A 19,680-nucleotide genomic window follows, 5' to 3' on the forward strand; every position below is an offset into this window, starting at 1 on the left:
TGGGCTGCAGACAGTGCGCCCTGAAAGAGCATGCTCTGCCTGGAGGAAACAGCTGGCCACTAGGATGGGGTTCTCATCTCACGTGCTGTGAGAGCTGAGAAGGAAAGCTGGCTGGCCAATCAGGGAGGCTGCAGGCAGGCTCCCGGGCCCCCACTGCAGCTGGGTAGAGGCCTGTCTGGACAGGGGCGCACGGTGACTGATGGGAGGTCACTGTGGTGAGGTAAGAGGGGCGTGTAGCGGGGATGGGGAGGGAAGGCCGAGGAGAGCAACCAGTGTGCGCACAGGAGCCTCCACTAGATGCAGGGGGTCCCACAGAGATCACACAATGTGAGGCCAGTCATTAAGAGCCTGGGTGGGGACTTCCCTGGCAGTCCAGTGGTTAAGACTCTGGGCTTCTAATGGTGGAGGCATGGGTTTGATCCCTGGTTGGGGAACTAAGATCCCATATGCCATGCAGTGTGGCTAAAAATGTTTTAAATTAAAAACTGTTGCAAATCAACTAAACTTCAATTTAAAAAAAGAGAGAAAATGCATTCCATGTATTCTAAAGCAATAAAATAATTAGTACATATTTTTAAAAAAAGAGCCTGGGTGTAGGAGCGAGCTAAGGGTTCCCAACATGCTCAAAGTATACTAGGATTCTTAGCTGAATTCCTCAAATTTTGGAAGAATGAATGGAGAAACTATAGCTTCCCCGCAACCAAAGAAACAAAAACAAAATTCATTCCTCTCTAGGCAGAGGTAAAGAGCATGAGACCGTCTCAAAGGCTACATCAAACTTTCCTAGGGACTTGAGTAACAACGTGATTCATGGCCAGCACCATCTGAGAAGCAGTTCTGTGGTCCCACGGAATCTGGTGAAGGACTCTGTCTAGCAGGATAACCTTGGGATGTTAGGGTATGGGAAGGAACCTGAAGTGCTGGAAACTCCTGGATGATTTCGTAGATGGTGTAGATGACTTCAGCGGTGGGCAGGGAGCTGTTGGTAGTAGAGGTAACAATATCAAATGCACACTCCAGAAGTTCTTTGGGATGAAATCGGTCCAATTTTCGAGGTCTGAACACACGTTCTATGCAATATCTATGGAGAGAAGCCCGAATTTCTAAGGTCATTGCTTGCTGGAATTACATATGTATAAGAGATTGTTGAATAAAAGAAATAATATGGAAAAATCAATCAGTAGTACGATCAAGAGAACGTAAAGACAGATTTGCCCAGAATAATCATGCCTTGTATCTAGGTTTTAATTCCCAGTGTTGCCACTATTAAGCAATGAGGTTTATTTACTTTTTAAAGTCTGAAATAGACATGAAATAACACAGAAAAATAATTTTATCATAAGTGCTTGCTTTCTACATAGTGATACCCACACTTTATGATTAGGAATTATTTACTTGGAATTGAGAATAAAGTCATGTAAAGAGCTTTGACTTTGTTTAGGAGAGGAGCTGCAAAGTCAGATGCCTTGCTGACAACGACATTGCTCCAATTTATGAAGATCTTGGTGTTTGACCCTGCGGCATTTGAATGAAAACCTTTTCCCAGAGGTAAGTGCCTGGAAGTCCTTGGTATTCAGCACTCCTGCTGGGTTTCCTCCACTTCTCCACAAGCTGTTTTTATTCAGTTACCTGTGCAGGCAGTTTTCACACAGAGACCACTGGCCACTTGTCCTTTCAATTAAATTTTAAAAGGGGCCATCTGTGATCAAGAACAGCCAGATGTTTTTCCAAGCAACCATTTGTGAAAGTAATTAGTCAAGTGGCTTGGGGACATTTAGAAGGCACAGAAAAGACTGGGAGTTTCAGGTTGCTACCCAAATGCAACATTCCTACAAACAGGAGGACGCCAGTCTTGATCATACAAAGGGGTACTAGGGCTGGGCTTTGTGACCATTGTCCAAGCTCAGTACTTTAAACTCCAAATACCTGACTGTGTAACGATCACAGTAGATGAAATGCTCTTTTTGGGTTTCTTTCCCACGTGCACCAAATGAACCCCCATTTTTTCTTACCGCTTTAAATTCAATATATTATTTCTCGCCACATATCTTGCAAAAGGAACCTGAAAAATAAAGTTTCAAAGGTCAGTATCAAGACGTGCCAACCACTACTCCTTTTGTTTTTTTAACCTTTGAGTTGTAAGTCACACACCACAGAGTTCACCTTTTAAAGTTTACAATTCAGAATGTTCACAAAGCTGTGCACTGCTCGCCACTCACACTCCTTGGAATGTTTCTGAGTTGGTCAGTTAGCAGCCGATCTCACTGCTGGATGTAACACCAACCTTATTCGCTGTGGCATTTCTTGGGTTTTTAGGTTTGAGAAAAAAAATCACTTTCGGTGAAATATACTCTGCCAAATTTTATTCTGTGCAAGTTATATGATGACCTGTGAATTTTTTTTAAGTGCCACATAATATTGCAGTCAAAATGGGTATTACCTCTTACGAATTTCCCGACTTTCCCATAGATCTTATAAAACCCACAGCTTATAAAACCATTATCAGATTGCCCCAAGATATCTGATATGGTATCACTAACTAATAGGTCAAATTCCCAAAGGGCAATTATTTTTTATTTGGGGGGATTTAATATATTTGCTCACAGAAAGAAAGCTAATGTTTAACAATCTGCATTTTAGTGTCCTAATGTCTAGACAATAAGGAGCCAGTTTTAAATATAGCTATGTAAATGTTTGCCCTTCTGTACTTTCTCTAACAGAGCCCAAATCTGATATGCTACCTACTCACCTCTCACTCAAAATAATCCCAAACCACCTGACTTACTGCAAAAGAAAAACTAAATCCAAGGGCATAGAAGGAATTTCCTCTTAAACCATAAAAGCAAAACATGTTCTTGCAATACGCTGCAAAACATAGATATGAGAAAAGACAATGTCCTGATTCCAGACCTCCCTCCAGAAAAATACAGTCAAAAGTTCAAGTTTTTGACACTTCAGTCTGGGGATACAAACAAGCTGATATGTGTCATTATTCACACCCATGTGGGAGCACTATATATATCTCAAACATACCAGGTGCATTCAAACACACATCTTTGTGCACATGCTCAGCTGTTTTTTTAAACTTTTTCTTTCTCTGTATAATAAAAATGGAATTGTTCAGTTCAGTTCAGTTCAGTCCCTCAGTCGTGTCTGACTCTTTGCGACCCCATGAACCGCAGCACGCCAGGCCTCCCTGTCCATCACCAACTCCCGGAGTTTATGCAAACCCATGCCCATCGAGTCGGTGATGCCGTCCAGCCATCTCATCCTCTGTTGTCCCCTTCTCCTCCTGCCCTCAATCTTTCCCAGCATCAGGGTCTTTTCTAATGAGTCAGCTCTTCGCATGAGGTGGCCAAAGTATTGGAGTTTCAGCTTCAACATCAGTCCTTCCAATGAACACCCAGGACTGATCTCCTTTAGGATGGACTGGTTGGATCTCCTTGCAGTCCAAGGGACTCTCAAGAGTCTTCTCCAACACCACAGTTCAAAAGCATCAATTCTTCCACCCTCAGCTTTCTTTATAGTCCAACTCTCACATCCATACATGACCACTGGAAAAACCATAGCCTTGACTAGATGGACCTTTGTTGACAAAGTAATGTCTCTGCTTTTTAATATGCTGTCTAGGTTGGTCATAACTTTCCTTCCAAAGAGTAAGCGTCTTCTAATTTCACGGCTGCAATCACCACCTGCAGTGATTTTGGAGCCCAGAAAAATAAAGTCAGCCACTGTTTCCCCATCTATTTGCCATGAAGTGATGGGATCAGATACCATGATCTTAGTTTTCTGAATGGTGAGCTTTAAGCCAACTTTTTCACTCTCCTCTTTCACTTTCATCAAGAGGCTCTTTAGTTCTTCTTCACTTTCTGCCATAAGGAATTGTTAGGTAGTTAGATTAGGAAAAAGGAGTCCAGAATGAAGTGGCTAAAACATAAAGAAGGGAAAAGCCCATGAAAATAGAACAAAGGAAGGTGTGAGGACCGAAGTGAGAATCTCAGGTGAAACAAAGAACCCTCCTGGCTAGCCCAGTTTACATAGGGCAGGCTCAGGGGGAGGAGAAAAAACATATAAAAAGAGGAGCCAAAATTGAGCCTTTGGCTTCTCTTCTCTTTGTGTCTTTTGGGTCAGCCCGCCCTCATGCCATGAGGGTGTATTTTCCTTTCCTTGTCAAATAAAACTGAGTTGTAACACTGAACTATAACACTGATCTGTCCATCACTTCAAAATTTTGCTGCGGTGAGACAGAACTGAGGAAATTACACATTCTCCTGACATAAACTGAGCTGTAACACCAAGCTATGACACTGGTCCATCCATCACTTCAAATTTTTGCTGCAGTGAGACAGAACTGAGGAAATCACAACCTCCCCCGAAAGAATCATATTAGAGTTCCTTTGAAACGTACATTTTTTTCCAGCTAATAGGATACCATGGACATTCCTACAGATGAAATATAGATATGGATCTATGTAAATATATATGCATTTTGATATTTTACCTCTTTAATATTCCATAATAAATTATTCAACCATTTTGCTACTGATAAATATGCAGTTTTCAGTTTTTGACCACCATGATAAATTGGCAATGGATGTCTTTTTAATATTTGTATACCAATGTGTTATTTCTTTAAATAAATCCCTCAAAGTGGGATTGCTAGCTCAAAGGGTGTAGTATATGCATTTACTTTATTAAATACGTTCAGATTACTTTTCAAAAGGTTCAGCAACTTACATTGTCATCAGCAATATATTAAAGTACCTATTTTCCTAAACCCTAGTCATCTGTGGGCATTAAAGATTTTTGCCAGTCTGAGAGGTGAAGTTCGGATACCTTTGCTTAGTGTTTCCTTATTAGTGAGGTTGAGTATCTGTGAGATTATTAGCCCAATGCATCTTCTCTTCAGAGAACTGCCTGGTTACAGCCTTTGCTCTTCTCTCTACTTCTAAGTGCTTTCTGTACAAGAGGAATATTAACCTCTTGTCTGTCACATGCACGTACAGTACAGATGGGCTTGTTAGCAGCCAGCACCATGTGAGTGATCAACCAGTAAGCGTGCTGCTATCAAAGGGAACCCTGGGGATAAGAAAACAAGCATGAGCAGACTTCAGCACACACACTTAGCAGTGACACTTGCTGTTACAAGAATTCAACTGTTCTAGACATTAACGTATGGGAAATGTCTGGGTTGGCCAAGTTGGCCTGCTATGATCACCTGGCGGAGCTCAACACTGATGTGCAGACATGGCACCTGCAATGCAGGGGTCAGGCTTCTACATAAGCACTAAGGTGGATGCACACGTGGTCAAAGGTTTACCATGATGCTCTCACCCTGATAACTCTCTTAACATTATGTTTCCTAGAGGTGACATTAAGAAAATAAGCCTGGGGGGAAGAATGATTGGTGGGGGTATTCCTTTAATATGATACCAGCCCTGGGACCAGGCATGGCACCCACACTGTCAGCAAAGCCTCCCAGCCTCACCCGCAGGTCAAAAGGCAGCATCACCAGCATCCCGCTGTGGTCCATGAATAAAGCAGCTTCGTTGTGCTCATATATTTGTCTGTTTCGGGGAAGCAGCAGTGGGGTACACAACTGGACAGCTCCTACACCAAATGAGAAAAAATAACTAGTCACTGTTTCTCATGCTTTCCAGATACAAATTAAAACAAACACAAATGTGACAGTTAAGAATCTGCCACTGGGACTGCTGAAATCACTTTATCTTCAATCCTCTAAGTTTACTAATGGAAAGCTCACCTAAGGTTAAGTTTGTTAATTTAGTCACATTTCCTTTTTTTGGCTGCACCACACAGCTTCAGGAATCTTAGTTCCCTGACCAGGGATCGAACCCAGGCCCATGGCAGTGAAGGCACTAGGTCCTAATCGCTGGACTGCCAGGAAATTCCCTAGTCATATTTCTGACTCCACAAACCAACTGTATTTTAGCAACAAGGTTATAATACTCAAATCTGTCTCCCCTCCACAAGCTGAATTATGAAAATAAGCTTAAATGTCATGGGTGTCAAGTGAGTGTAACTGAATTTAAAAGCATGGCTGCACCCAAGTCCATTAACATGACTTTCTGAAGAGGAAACAAAATGTCTTTTGAGAAGGCCCATGTTTTTAAAAGAGAACATACCGTGTCTTTTGAAGATGCGGATGATGGTTTCACACACGTGCTGCTGTATCTTGGCTGTGCGGATGGAGAAGCTGCCCTAAAACAAGACCAATTCAACTGTCATTAAAGCCTGATCAAAGGGATTGCCCAAAATATCTTTCTGTGGGTGGTCATATGCATTATATTGCTTATTCCCAAGATCACAAAAGAGATCTCAACCTCTTTTGAACATATTTAGGAAAGGAGAAAGCTACATGTCTTGCAACATGTCCTATTTTGGGAAGGCTTCCTCAGTTCAAAGTCCAAGCTCTCAGCAACAGTGATGTGTGCCTTTCAGAGACAGCTAGTCCTACACACAACTCTCCAAAAGGACTTTCAGAGATACTGTGGCAGTCAAACATCTAACAGCAATCAAACCCCCTCCCACAGACTACAATATTTCATAGTGGGCCTCTTGAAAGCTACATGGCATTTACATATTTTGTAAATAACTTTCTTTTTCATTTTTTCTTGTAATACAAGTAGCACTATTTCACTACAGAAAATTTATTAAAGACAATAGAGAAGCAAAAAACCAACAATTAAAAAGTCAACCACAATCCTGTAGATATCTAATATACCAGTGAAGAAAAACCACTTAGTCCCTGAAATCTATACTGATCTTCCACAAACCTTACCAGGACTTTCTCTGCTACTCTTCAAATTCTATTTTAAGTATATGGAAATGTATAGAGAATATAATAAATATCTATTATTAACTCACCCAACTTTCTAAAATTTTAACATTTTGCTATACTGTTTCAGACTGTTTTTGCTTTTAAGAAAACGTTGAAGTCTCCCAAACCTGCTTGTGCTTCAGAAACTACCTGAAGAGCTTTTAAACTGAGATTCTTTTTGTTTATTTATTTATTTGGCTGCAGTGGGTCTTAGTTGCAGCACTCGGGATCTTAGTTCCCTGACCAGGGACTAAACCTGGAGCCCCTGCCCTGGGAGCATGGAGTCTTAAACACTGACCACCAAGGAAGTCCCTGAAGAGATTCTTAAAGTGCCTCACACTTATACTCCAAGTCTCTGTATTGGATGTAGGGCCTGAGCCTCTGTGTTATCAAAGGGCCTCACAGGTGACTTTAATGTGCAGCCAGTATTGGGAGCTACTGGCTATTTGACCTGGATCTGCACTGGTTTTTCCAGCACTGGGCAGCTGGGCCAGGGCTTGGTCTCTAAAAGCACCCCTTCTTACTCTCTTTGGTTAGGGGGTGGGTCAGGAACTCCTACAAGTAAGTGATTAAAAGTGTGACTCTTCCTAGAATAATGCACATGCACACATTTTGCATATACAGATCTCAAACTAAGAGCTTATGTAGGACCAGGACCTATGGTATAGCACAGGGAACTACAGTCAATATCTTGTAATTATTGTTGATCGGTGGCTAAGTTCTGTCTGACTCTTTGTGACCCCATGGACTGCAGCACACCAGGCTCCTTTGTCCTGTGCCATCTCCTGGAGTTTACTCAAATTCATGTCCATTAAGTCAGTGATGCTATTTAGCTATCTCATCCTCTGCCATCCCCTTCTCCTTTTACTTTCAATCTTTTCCCAGCATCAGGGTCTTTTCCAATAAGTTGGCTGTGCATATCAGGTGGCCAAAGAACTGGAACTTCAGCTTCAGCAACAGTCCTTCCAGTGAATATTCAGGGTTGATTTCCTTTAGGAAAAAACCTATAATAAAACCTATAATAACCTATAATAAAAAAGAATCTGAAAAAGAATAGGTATATATAACTGAATCACTTTGTTGTATACCTGAAACGATTACAATACTGTAAATCAACTATGCTTCAATCAAAAAAAAAAAAAAAAGAGAATTTATGTTGGAGGCATTAAAGGAACCCAGGAAAATTCAGGAATGAGACTCGATCCTTTTGTCAAGCCATGGCTTACCCCACCTTCAGTATGTCACTGTCGTAGGTGTAGTCGATGGCGGGGGAGATGCGCTGGGCGAAGATCTGGCCCATCATGGTGCGGTAGGCCTTCCCGTCCACGTTGGCCAGGGTGTGGTGCAGCACCTCGTGCAGCTCCGACTCCTCCATCTGGGGCGGGGGCAGCAGCTCGCTCTTGAGCAGTTCTGTGGCCGTGGGCCGCTTCGCCGGATCGTGGTTCAACAGCCAGGAGATGACAGATTTCTACAACACAATACTGGGAATGGGATGCGATGGACGGTGCTCAGGAATTCTCCCAGCAAGCTGGTGGTTGGTTCAGGTCCCAAAGGACACACTTCTTCCCCGTAGAGGGTGCATTTTAGTTGGTATTTCTGAAATTTCTGAATTTGTCATTTCCCTGCAATAGTTCATTATGGTCACAGGATTGTGCAACAAGGTAGTATTAATATAATATCTTTCATAAAAGGTAGAGGCCCATTTTGTACTTCACTGTTACAAAGGACCAAAAAAACCTTCAACAACGGCATAGAAGCAAAAGTTAGGCTTTCTAAACACTGTATCTAAAATACAGCTTTTTTGGTACAGTTCTTAAACCAGACAAGATACAAGAACATAAAACAAGCTATTTTTAGGTGCCTAATTTTAGTAGAAAATATAATGCTTAAGAGCTGCTGGAATCCCTAAATCAGTAGAAAACATCTTGTTTTTATGTTATCTGTATCAATACCATCCCCTTGAATTCTCTTCTGTTACTCATTTATTAAACCTTCATAGCTATTACCTGATTAAGCAGGGAACTATTTGAAGATACTATAGTTCCCTGCTTAAATCTTTGAAAGGCCCCAGAATGATTTTGTAATTCTCTTGTTTATAAGGAGTTAGAGGAATATTTGAGATCAGAAAACCTCAATATAGATGAATCTCATTAAGCACCTTTAATTACAAATCTTTAAAATACCCTCCCCCACAATCCTTAATCCTGGTTGAGGCTAGAATTAAAAACACAGGTAATTTATTTTTCATATAAAGAAACGAACTGACATGATATAACTTTATGAATATATATGTTAAACTGGTAAAAATAATACCCTATTCAGCAAAATCAATAGTAATACTTAATTTCTGTATGTGGCAATAACTGTTATACTCAGTCAATAAGCATTTTCTATGCTGCCTTCTTGCAGATAAAAAGCAACAATGTGACATGGGAGGCAGCAGTGGCAGTGGCTGCTGTGGTTAAGTTCATACAGTTTATATAAGGTTAAGTTTATACACGGTTTATACATGGTTATATATGGTTAAGTTTATCCAGCCCCAGTGCAAATGCTCCAGGGTGCCCAGTAAGCCCTTGTGCTAGGAGGATAATCACTGTCTTGAGAAATGGTCTGTATAGCTGAGCTGTGTCTGCAGTTTAACTACAACACCACAGGAGCCACCATGTGGGAATACTGAATAAGACTGACCTCATTACAGGGAAATGCTGTGATTTGAGTATTTACTTATGACACCCTAAAAAACACAGGGAACAGCTCAGTTCAGATCAATGATAATAGCTAGTAAAAGAAGGAGAAACACGACTCAATGTATTTTTTAATGTATGCTCAGTCGCTCAGTCATATCCAACTCTTTGCAACCCCATGGACTGTAGCCTACCAGGCTCCTCTGTCCATGGGATTTACTAGGCAAGAAAACTGGAGTGGGTGGCTGCTTCCTACTCTAGGGGATCTTCTTGATGCAGGAATCAACACTTGTGTCTTCTACATTGGCAGGCAGTTTCTTTACCACTGAGCCACCTGGGAAGCCACTTTCTAATGGTTCTTCACTAATTCAACATTTGAGGCAGAATGGGTCCCTTGAACCATAAACAAATGTCATATGTTAAATGCTACCAAATTATAGGATATTAGTGCTAATATAAAATAAAGGATATTTAATATCTCTATTTTACAGGGGAGGAAAATGAGTCTAAAAAAGTTAAGTGACTTGTCCATCCAGATACAAAACTAATAATCAAAAAATAGCAAGTTAATGCAATATTCTAGCTAGGTTTCTCTTCTCAACATTAAAATTTAAATAAGGGATTCTGCCTTGATTATAATTGTTAAGAAATCAGTTTAAGGAATAAACTTCTGCATGTCAAGAGTATTAACCATGGAAGGTTCCTCTAAGGCAAACAGCCAGCACTAAGAAGAAAGGCACATCAGAAGCACTATAATAAATTCACTAATAATTATTCCTTCATATTAGCCAGATGCTAATAATTTACTATGACATACATATACTACAGGGGTTTCCCAGGTTGTGCTAGTGGTAAATAACCTGACTGCCAATGCAAGAGATCTAAGAGATATAGGTTTGATCCCTGGGTCGGGAAGATTCTTTGGAGGAGGGCATGGCAATCCACTCCAGTGTTCTTGCCTGGAAAACCCACAGAGAAGCCTGGCGGGCTACAGTCTATAACATAGCAAAGAGTCAGACACAGCTGAAGCCAACTTAGCAGGCATGCACGTGTATATACACACACACACACACACACGTATTTATAGTATGGAGAAAAAATTATTTTGTTTAATACTGTACCATCTGACTATCTAGTCTTCCCCTTTACAATATGAGCTACTTTAACCAACATAAGAGAGGACAAAATTACAGTTTCAAAATGTATTTTCTTTTTCTTAAAGTTTCAAGCTTTATCTCAAACAACAAGTTGTAAGAGTGTTCTCTTTCTTCAATAGCTAAGCCAAAGGTCCAAACAGTACTTCAAAAGCATGATGAATCACAAAAAAGAACCCTGTAGTTTGTTAATTTTCTATGCCAGCCCTTGGCATTTTCACAGTGTATTTCAAGTCTAAATACATTTTAAGTACTCCATCTTTTGATATTTTCCCCCCACGTTGTTCCCTCGACACAAGAGAATGAGTGGCAGAAGATTACTAATTGAAGAAGAAAAATAGTAATTAAAACTCCAGAGTGAGAACACAGTAATTAAAATATCAGAAAATTACCTGCTTTGCATGCTCTCCATCATCGAAGTCTTCTGGAAACTTAGGCGAAGTGGGCTAAAAAAAATATTATATTCAAGTCAGCAAGTGCTTGGCAGACTGCCACATTTTCACAATAAAATGTGAAAGCATTTTATTCACCAGAGGTAAGAAAATCAAATAGAGAAATGAAAATTTGCTACCACGGGAAGATGGACAAGAAACTCATCTTGAAACCCAATGTCCATCCTTTCAAGGACATACGTATTATTTTAACACTAACTACACCCAAATAACAGCCTAGGTGACGGAAAGCACCTTGTTTGAGAACAAAGTATTTTAACATCTAATGGCTTCAGAGAAAGACAAGAGTAGCTTTATTAAACAAACAAGGGTAAAAACACAAAATGGTCAACACAGAGTAAGAGAAAACCAACAAGAAAATCTCTACCCACCCCCTCGAATTTCTCACCTTTCTGGTAAGTAAGACCTCAATCATAACATTAACCTGGCAGTTAAACTATCACACTCCTTCCTGAGATACCTCACGGGGTATTCTTAGTCACACTGTGTGTGATTAACACCAACAGACATGCATACTTGGTACTGCTCTGGGAAGGAGGAGGAAGATTCTCCATCTCTTTTACACAGGAATATGTGAATCTAAATCTTCCTCACGCTAACCTTATTCTCCCCTCATCTTAATGCTGATGCCCATGGGCACCCTTGACCTCACACACTCCAACATTAGTCCTTTTTAGTTTGGGAAGAGGCAGGGATCAAACCCAAGAAGACTGAAGGAGATTTCATTGTGAAAAAAATTCAAGTGGCTGATTTTCACCCCAGATCCCATTTACCTTCTGGTCATAGTGGTATTCTTTAGGCATTACTATTCCGGTCCATTCAGCTGGAACCTTTTAATTTCTAGATCTAAATATTTGCTCTCCTTATAACCCCTTCCCACTGCTATAACTGTATTGATATTATGCAAAATTTTAAAATTCCTTTGTTTTAAAATCAAGAGGAAATCTCAAAATATTTTAAAAAAGGATAATCTAGCAATATCTCCAAAAATAAATCAATTTGGGGTAAGTTTCTTATCACAGTAAGTGCATAAGCTGAGATGAATTTCCATTTACTAGAAAATATAGAAAATTACAGCAGGACCACCTCTTTCTACATTATAAATAACAGATAAATACCCGGCACTGAATTCTAATGTCCATACTAAGATTCAGGTTATTGGAAATGGAGGCACTAAAACATCTGATACATACATCTCTGAGTTGGTTGAGAACAAAGATTCTTTCTGAGGCTGTGACCATGGGGTGATAGGACATCTCAAAGAAGATAATCCCCAGGCTGAAGAGATCCACTTTCTGAGGAGGAAAAAGAATTACATTTAGAGCCTGGATATGAAAGCATAATCCAAAAGGAAATTAGAGGATGAGCACTGTTAGATGGGATAATGTTCACCTAAGTGAAAAATAAGCCACATGAGAAAAAATTCACTGTCCTAAAAAAAAACCCTGTAAGTATAAAATAAAGATGAGGTTTTTATATTTAGATGATAAAATATTTGGCATGACTTCAACATTTTTCTTAAAAATTGATTGTAACTGGTTCAGCCCTACCCACAGACATAGATAACCCTTGGCCATACACTTGAGAATAATTATTATAGAGCAAGGACAACTGAGATCTTTCAAAGAGTTAGCTTTGTATCTTTACAGGGCTTCCACAGTGGTTCAGTGATAAAGGATACACCTGCAATGCTGCAGATATGGAGACACAGATGCGATCCTTAGGTCGGAAAGATTCCCTGGAGTAGGAAATGGCAACCCACTCCAGTATTCTTGCCTGTAAAATCCCATGGACAGAGAAGCCTGGTGGGCTACAATCTATGGGGACACAAAGAGTTACAACTGAGCAACTAAACAACACAACAACAAAACTGCATTTTTACTGATCATCTCAAAAGGGAAACACAGCACAATCTGCATCTGACAGCAAATATCAGCTACTGATTGCAAAGCCATACTGATGAGCACAGAAGCACAGCACAACAGAAAGATCATGTGACAAATCCTCACAAAACATGGAAATACAGTAAAGAGGGTAAAAGGCAAGTCAGTGCAGAGTCTCAGGTAGGGAGTTGCCAAGGGGAAGAGGATGTACAGAAGGTCCTGTGCCTGTGGCAGCCGAGCACAACCAGGCCAAGGGTGAGACTGCTCATGGTACACTGCACACAGGCACAGAAGCCGTTTGCAAGGAAAACTTGAATGCATTTGGACTCAAGCATTAGTAGGAGAGCCTCTCTAACCAGTGACCGCCAAAGTCTTAAAAACAAACATTCATCATGTCATTTCCTACACGTTAGCTGTATAAAAATGTGGAATATACAGAAAAGCACCAAGAATAAAATAGCAACCATCTATAACTCCACTGCCTAAAGATATTTACTACTGATGGCCAAGATATGCCCATTTTGTGCCTTTTAAAAAATATCTACACACACACACACAAAAACTAGAATAACAGTGTCATCTGTAACTTTTACTCTCCTAACACAAAAGAATATTTTAATACTATGATGTCATTTTTCTAAACATGATTTTCATGACATATTCAATTACATAGAAGCCCCATAATTTAACCAGTTCCCTACTTTTAAACACTTACTATTCCGCACTGTTATAAACAATGCTATGACAGACCCCTTTCACACCAAACTTTTTGGATGTCCCAGGTTGTTTCCTTAGGATACATTTCAAAAGGTGGAAACTCCATTACCCTCTTGCAAGCTAAACTGGAATGGTGACACTAAAGGTGCCTCCCCTCCCTCAGGGTGGGCATGCCCATCTCTATACCCTCATCCTTGCCTGGTGTTTGGAGGTCTCCTTCAATTCTGTCACTGCTTGGTGCTCCCCTGTCAGAATCAAAACACACACTAGAGTTGCCACCACAAGCTTGAAAATATGCTTTGATGCAGACTGCCTGCCTCATGTATTTTAAAAATTTACCCCTATGGGTCTTGCTCTAAGTGATCTCATCTGGGCTCAAGCTTTTAAACCACCATCTGTGTGCTGGTGACTCTCAAATTTATACCTCTGACTTTGACCTTTCTTCTGAACTTGAGTCTTTAGCAGCAGACTGGACCTCTCCAGTCAGACTTCTCATCTGGCATATCCTTCTTAACATGTCCCAGACAGGGTTTTCTTTGCCATCCTCTCCTCCACCTCCCAGGTCTTTCTTCAGGGTTCCTTGGCTCAGTCAACCACCCTTCCCCTAGCCGCTCCAGGCAGAAAGCTGAGTACTGTCCCATTTCCCTTCCTTTTCCTCACCCAACACCCACTCCATTAGGAAAACTTGTCACTTCCCCTCCAACGTGTATCTCGTATCTGCACACTTCAGAGATATCACTTGGCGACAAAGGTCCAGATAGTCAAAGTTATGGTTTTTCCTATAGTCAGGTACAGATGTGAGAGCTGGACCAGAAAGAAGGCTGAGTGCCAAAGAATTGATGCTTTCGAACTGTGGTGCTCGAATAGACTCTTGAGAGTCCCTTGGACAGCAAGGACATCAAACCAGTCAATCCTAAGGGGAATCAACCCTGAATACTCATTGGAATGACTGATGCTGAAGCTGAAGTTCTAATACTTTGGCCACCTGATGCAAAGAGCTTATTCACTGGAAAAGATACTGATGCTGAGAAAGACTGAGGGGAGGAGGAAAAGTGGGTGACAGAGGATGAGAGGGTTGGATGGCATCATTGACTCAATCGACATGAGTTTGAGCAAGCTCCAGAGATAGTGAAGGACAGTGAAGCCTGGCGTGCTGCAGTCCATGGGGTCCCAAAAAGTCAGACATGACTGAGCGACCAAACAAACCCGGTCTCTATTGCCACCATTCCAGTCCTAGCTCAGCTGCGCCATTTGGATTTCTCCAAGGCGTCCGGCAGCTGGTGGAATGAACTCTCTCACTCAAGATCCTTCAGGGGCTGCCGGTGCTCACTCCTCATCACGGCCACGCTGGCCCTGCATCACTGACCCTGGCATTCCTCCCAGTTTTGCTCCGTGCCTCGTGACCCCATGGCTTACCTCACTGTAGCCAGTCTGACCTTCTTTGTGACTGTCCTAAGTGCACCACACCATGCCAGCTTAAACCCATGCTAACACACTTCTCTCTGAGGTGCTATTTCCTCTGCTTACCCCTCTCCCCTCCCAGCCAAGCTCCAGGCCCCAATTCTTGTGACTTCTCCCTCTTTTCCTCTTTTATCAGGACAGCCGTCCTCTCAGGGAGGCTTTCTATAGTCAGTCAACCTAAAGATGATGCTCTTTATTGTCCTCTGGTCACTGGATCCCACTTCTTTTCTTCTTGGTTCTTACAGTTTGTGATTTAAGAATTTTTACTTGTTTGGTTCATCCATCAGTGGACAAGCCCCCTGAAGGCTAGAATAAGATGTCTTATTAGTTGATTGCCTTGTTCCCTGTGGTCCCAGGGCCATTAGTTCAAATCTTCTTTAGATGGACAGAAGGACTGTAAGCTTCTCGGCAGCAAGAGTGCCAGCTTCCGTCACTGTCTTTGGACATCACGTGTCCTACCTGGAACAGTCACTCAATACACACATGATACAGACTTGGACTTCAAGGAGATCAAATCAGTCCATCCTAAAGGAAATCAGTCCCGAATATTCACCGGAAGGACTGATGTTGAAGCTGTAACTCCAATACTTTGGCCACCCGATATGAAGATCTGACTCACTGGAAAAGACCCTGATGCTGGGAAAGACTGAAGGCAGGAGAAGAAGGGGACAACAGAGGATGAGATGGTTGGATGGCATCACTGACTCAATGGACATGAGTCTGAGCAAGCTCTGGGAGTTGGTGATGGACAGGGAAGGCTGGCGTGCTGCAGTCCATGGGGTCACAAAGAGTCGGACACGACTGAGTGACTGAACTGAACTGACAGACTGCGTAAACGAATGTTTCCCGCTATCTCAGCTGGTAACTGAATCCCGAGTGCTGTGATCTTCATCTCTCGAGATCTTTCCTTTTCCCCCCACAGCTTCTTTTTTACCTGGTTGTAAGCAGATTTGGTGCTTCCTTGGACCTCAGGGCTTACATATAAAGCAGTGCCAACCATCCCAGTCAAATGACCTACATGGAAGAAGGCAGGGAAAAGGTGTCTAATAACAGGACTTAGAGATAAGGCAAATTTTTATTTAAAAAAAAAAAGTTTCTTAAGAGTGAGACACAGTCTGTTGACACTATTCACAGGAAGAAGCAGCATACATTTCACCAAGCTGTCAACCCTAAATCATGGCTGGCTGGCCACATACCTTGGCTCTGCTGTGGTAAGAGCAGATCTCAGGCAGGGAGAGCTCAGACAGGCCAGGTCACGAAGTGACTCCCATTACCACCTGGGGTCACAGCGTAACTGCCTGCCCACAGAACCGAATTATTCTAAGTGAAGATCTAATTTCTTAAGAGTCCTCAAGAATAATCAATATAGTGAAAAGGGGGAAAAAATTAAAAGAATGTTCATAATTTTGTTAACTTAATGAATAATTATAATTTGCTTTAGAATAAAATCTTTACGAATGAAAAACAGGTTTCAAATTGAGAAATTTTATACTGTATTGCATATTTAAAATTGTCCTGTTCTTAAGTAAGAGGGCAGGGAGAAACTTGGAGGTGATGGATATGATTATGGTGATGTTTTCTTAAGTGTGTATGTACCTCGAAAGGCCTCAAGTGGTATACATTACATACGTACAGCTTTTTGTATGTTTAAAAAAAAGATAAAAAAGGAAATTTTGTGGACTGCTTATTAACACACGAATTAAATACACAGTCTTCTGGATTTACCTGAAGGGTCTGATTTAATCAAGTGATCTCCTGATGTATCATCTTGTTTGCCATCAGCCTAAAAATATAAGTAAGCCAAATATCAAATTAAAATATTATTCCACAGGAATGGATTATCACTTCCAAATGAAGACTGAATAAAAAATACTACAAAGAATTCAGGACAACTACAATAATGCTTTTCTGAGCTATAAATTTTTTTAGTTCAGTTAGCCTACTAACGTAGGGTTCACTGGAAACCCAATGAAGTCAAGGAGAGGGGCAATTCACCACAGACCTCCTTCATGGCAGCAACCCCTTAAAGTTTACCAAACTAATTTATTTTCATATTTCAAATCAGAATCTATTTACTGGAAAGAGTAAAAGAAGACTAATAACAACAAACTCACTTAACTTTCCCACTGCTATTATCTGGATCAATTTTCACTCTTCTCTCCCAGAGGCTGGTCACCAAATGTATCCCTCCAGAGCTGCTAATATCTCTTAGGGAGCCTTGCCTCCTCCACACATCTGTGACAGTGCTGTCTTGCATTAACCCGAATCACTATTTTTCTGACATCACTCCATGGATTCCTGTTATAAGCACTGCCACAGATAACAACAGCTGTAACATTCTCAGAGCTGGGCACTGTTCCAGGGCTCACCTAAATTCTTATTTTATTGTGGTGACAACTCTGAATTCGGTACTTATATTAGGCATATGTTTTAGAAAAGAGACTATGAGGTTAAATAACTTACCCAAGGTTTCTGACCCAGGGCAGTGGGCATCCAGAACTTGAGCTCTTATCTACTTCATGCGCATGTGATCAGTCGCTCAGTTGTGTTTGACTCTTTGCAACCCCATGAACTGTAGCCTGGCAGGCTCCTTTGCCCATGGAATTTCCCAGGCAAGACACTGGGGTGAGTTGCCATCTCCTTCTCCAGGGGATCTTCCCGACCCAGGGATCGAACTTGCATCTCCCGCATTTTCTGCATTGGCAGGCAGATTCTTTACCACTGTGCCACCTGGGAAGTCCCCCTTATAGGGGGAGGACCCTATATACTAAAGGCCGACAGACATAGACTGAATGTCTGTTTATAGACTAAAGCCAACAGACATAGACTGTCTATAGACTAAAGCTGACAGACACTGGCTATAGACTAAAGCCAAGACATCAAATTAAATTTGTTCGTTTGGTCTTAGCACTCTTTGAATTCCCCGCCATTCTGGTCAGGATCACGTCCTTACTGTCCCCCTTTCACTCCCTCCCTCTCTGTTCCTTCTAATGTCACCTTCTAATTTAGCTCCTTTGGTGCTTCTCACCATTAATTTCTTCCTCTGACCACCCTTAGAATTAACTGTGTTTACCACAGACTTTGGTGCCTTAAGCTCTGGCTCATGATGTTAAGTAAAATTCTCCCCCTAGTATTTAATCACCTCCAAGAATCCCTAACCTTAAGCCATCTTCTTTCATGGCTCCCCTACACACTCATAGTTTCAACCAACCAGACAACAGGTTGGCCTTCGACAGTCATGTCTGCTTACCCCAGGGCCTTTGCTTATTATATTCTTTCTCTTGGAACCCCTGACTCCGGTGTCACCAGGCCCTGCCCTCGGTCCCAGCCTACTGGACTCCCATCTGTCCTTTCAGGCCCATCTGAAATGCTGTTTTCTCTATACAGTCTATCTTTATCCTCATAACCATATGTAAATCTTCACTGTCTTTTAATCTTATATGACTATTTCTCTCACATTATTTTAGCTTTGTTTATTAAACTACAATGTTGTGAATAACATTAATACTTTCTGACTTATGCTGTCTAGAACTCATTCTCCTGATGTTTCATGGTTTTTGAATCTTATTTCCTTAAGTTAAAAGTCCCTAGAGTGTAAAACATCTTGCCCAGTGTCTGGCATGGTAGACAAAAATACCAAATCATTTCATAAAGTATTATATGCCTTTGCCCTAAACATCACCCACAAACTAATAACTGTATGTCTCTCAAGTGGAATGCACTCACTAAAACATATTCACAATCTTAAAGTCTGCAAGATAATTTGCAGCCACCCGTTCAGACTTGTAAACTTCCTGGGGATCACACAGCAGAGTTCAGGGAACTCATGAGAATGTTAGAAGACAGGATAATCAAGGTACATGTGTCCGTTTTTAGGCACACTTGAATAAAAAAAAATACTCACAGCAAAGGCTAGATGGTCGGTTGCCAAACCAAAATCACCTATTTTGACGTGGTCATCAGAATCCAAAAAAATGTTGACAGGCTTCAAATCTCGGTGAATCATTCCCTGATGGAAGAGAGCAAAGAAATCAACAATATTTTTTCCTAAGAACAGCTTATATTATTCCTGTTTCCTCGTTTAAAAGGACAACCTAGTGATAAACATTGGATGAGGCCATATCCTGCAGACCATGCTAGTCTAGGCTGTCTGGCCTCTGTAATGTCTCCCGACTGCCTTTGCCACCCTCTCCCAGTCGACCTGCTGGTGGTCCTGATCAGGTCTGATCCAAATGGTTCCCTTTGGCATCCTTCTATCAGACTTTCAATGATCTTTCTCTCTACTGCATCATATCTCCCTGTTCTGGTCAGGGAGACAAACACCATTTTCATTTCTTCCTCTATATATAAACTCAGTTCAGTTCAGTTCAGTTGCTCAGTCGTGTCCGACTCTTTGCGAACCCATGAATCACAGCATGCCAGGCCTCCCTGTCCATCACCAACTCCCAGAATCTACTCAAACTCATGTCCATTGAGTTGGTGATGCCA

General features: G+C 41.3%; 1 protein-coding gene across 2 annotated transcripts in view; it reads right to left on the minus strand.

The window, feature by feature from the left end:
• Positions 1–19,680, minus strand: part of EIF2AK4 (eukaryotic translation initiation factor 2 alpha kinase 4) — a 100,947-nt gene that overhangs the window by 26,179 nt on the left and 55,088 nt on the right. For both annotated transcript variants that reach the window (XM_061157609.1, XM_061157608.1), the window contains 10 exons: positions 19,097–19,201; positions 16,918–16,975; positions 16,127–16,206; positions 12,325–12,426; positions 11,072–11,125; positions 8,073–8,309; positions 6,147–6,222; positions 5,489–5,610; positions 2,013–2,062; positions 913–1,081 (listed from right to left, as the gene is read on the minus strand). In XM_061157609.1, coding sequence (XP_061013592.1) covers positions 913–1,081; positions 2,013–2,062; positions 5,489–5,610; positions 6,147–6,222; positions 8,073–8,309; positions 11,072–11,125; positions 12,325–12,426; positions 16,127–16,206; positions 16,918–16,975; positions 19,097–19,201 — 1,053 coding nt within the window. The remainder of the gene's footprint in view (positions 1–912; positions 1,082–2,012; positions 2,063–5,488; positions 5,611–6,146; positions 6,223–8,072; positions 8,310–11,071; positions 11,126–12,324; positions 12,427–16,126; positions 16,207–16,917; positions 16,976–19,096; positions 19,202–19,680) is intronic.

This window comes from Dama dama, chromosome 12, assembly GCF_033118175.1.
Source record: "Dama dama isolate Ldn47 chromosome 12, ASM3311817v1, whole genome shotgun sequence".
NCBI lineage: Eukaryota > Metazoa > Chordata > Mammalia > Artiodactyla > Cervidae > Dama > Dama dama.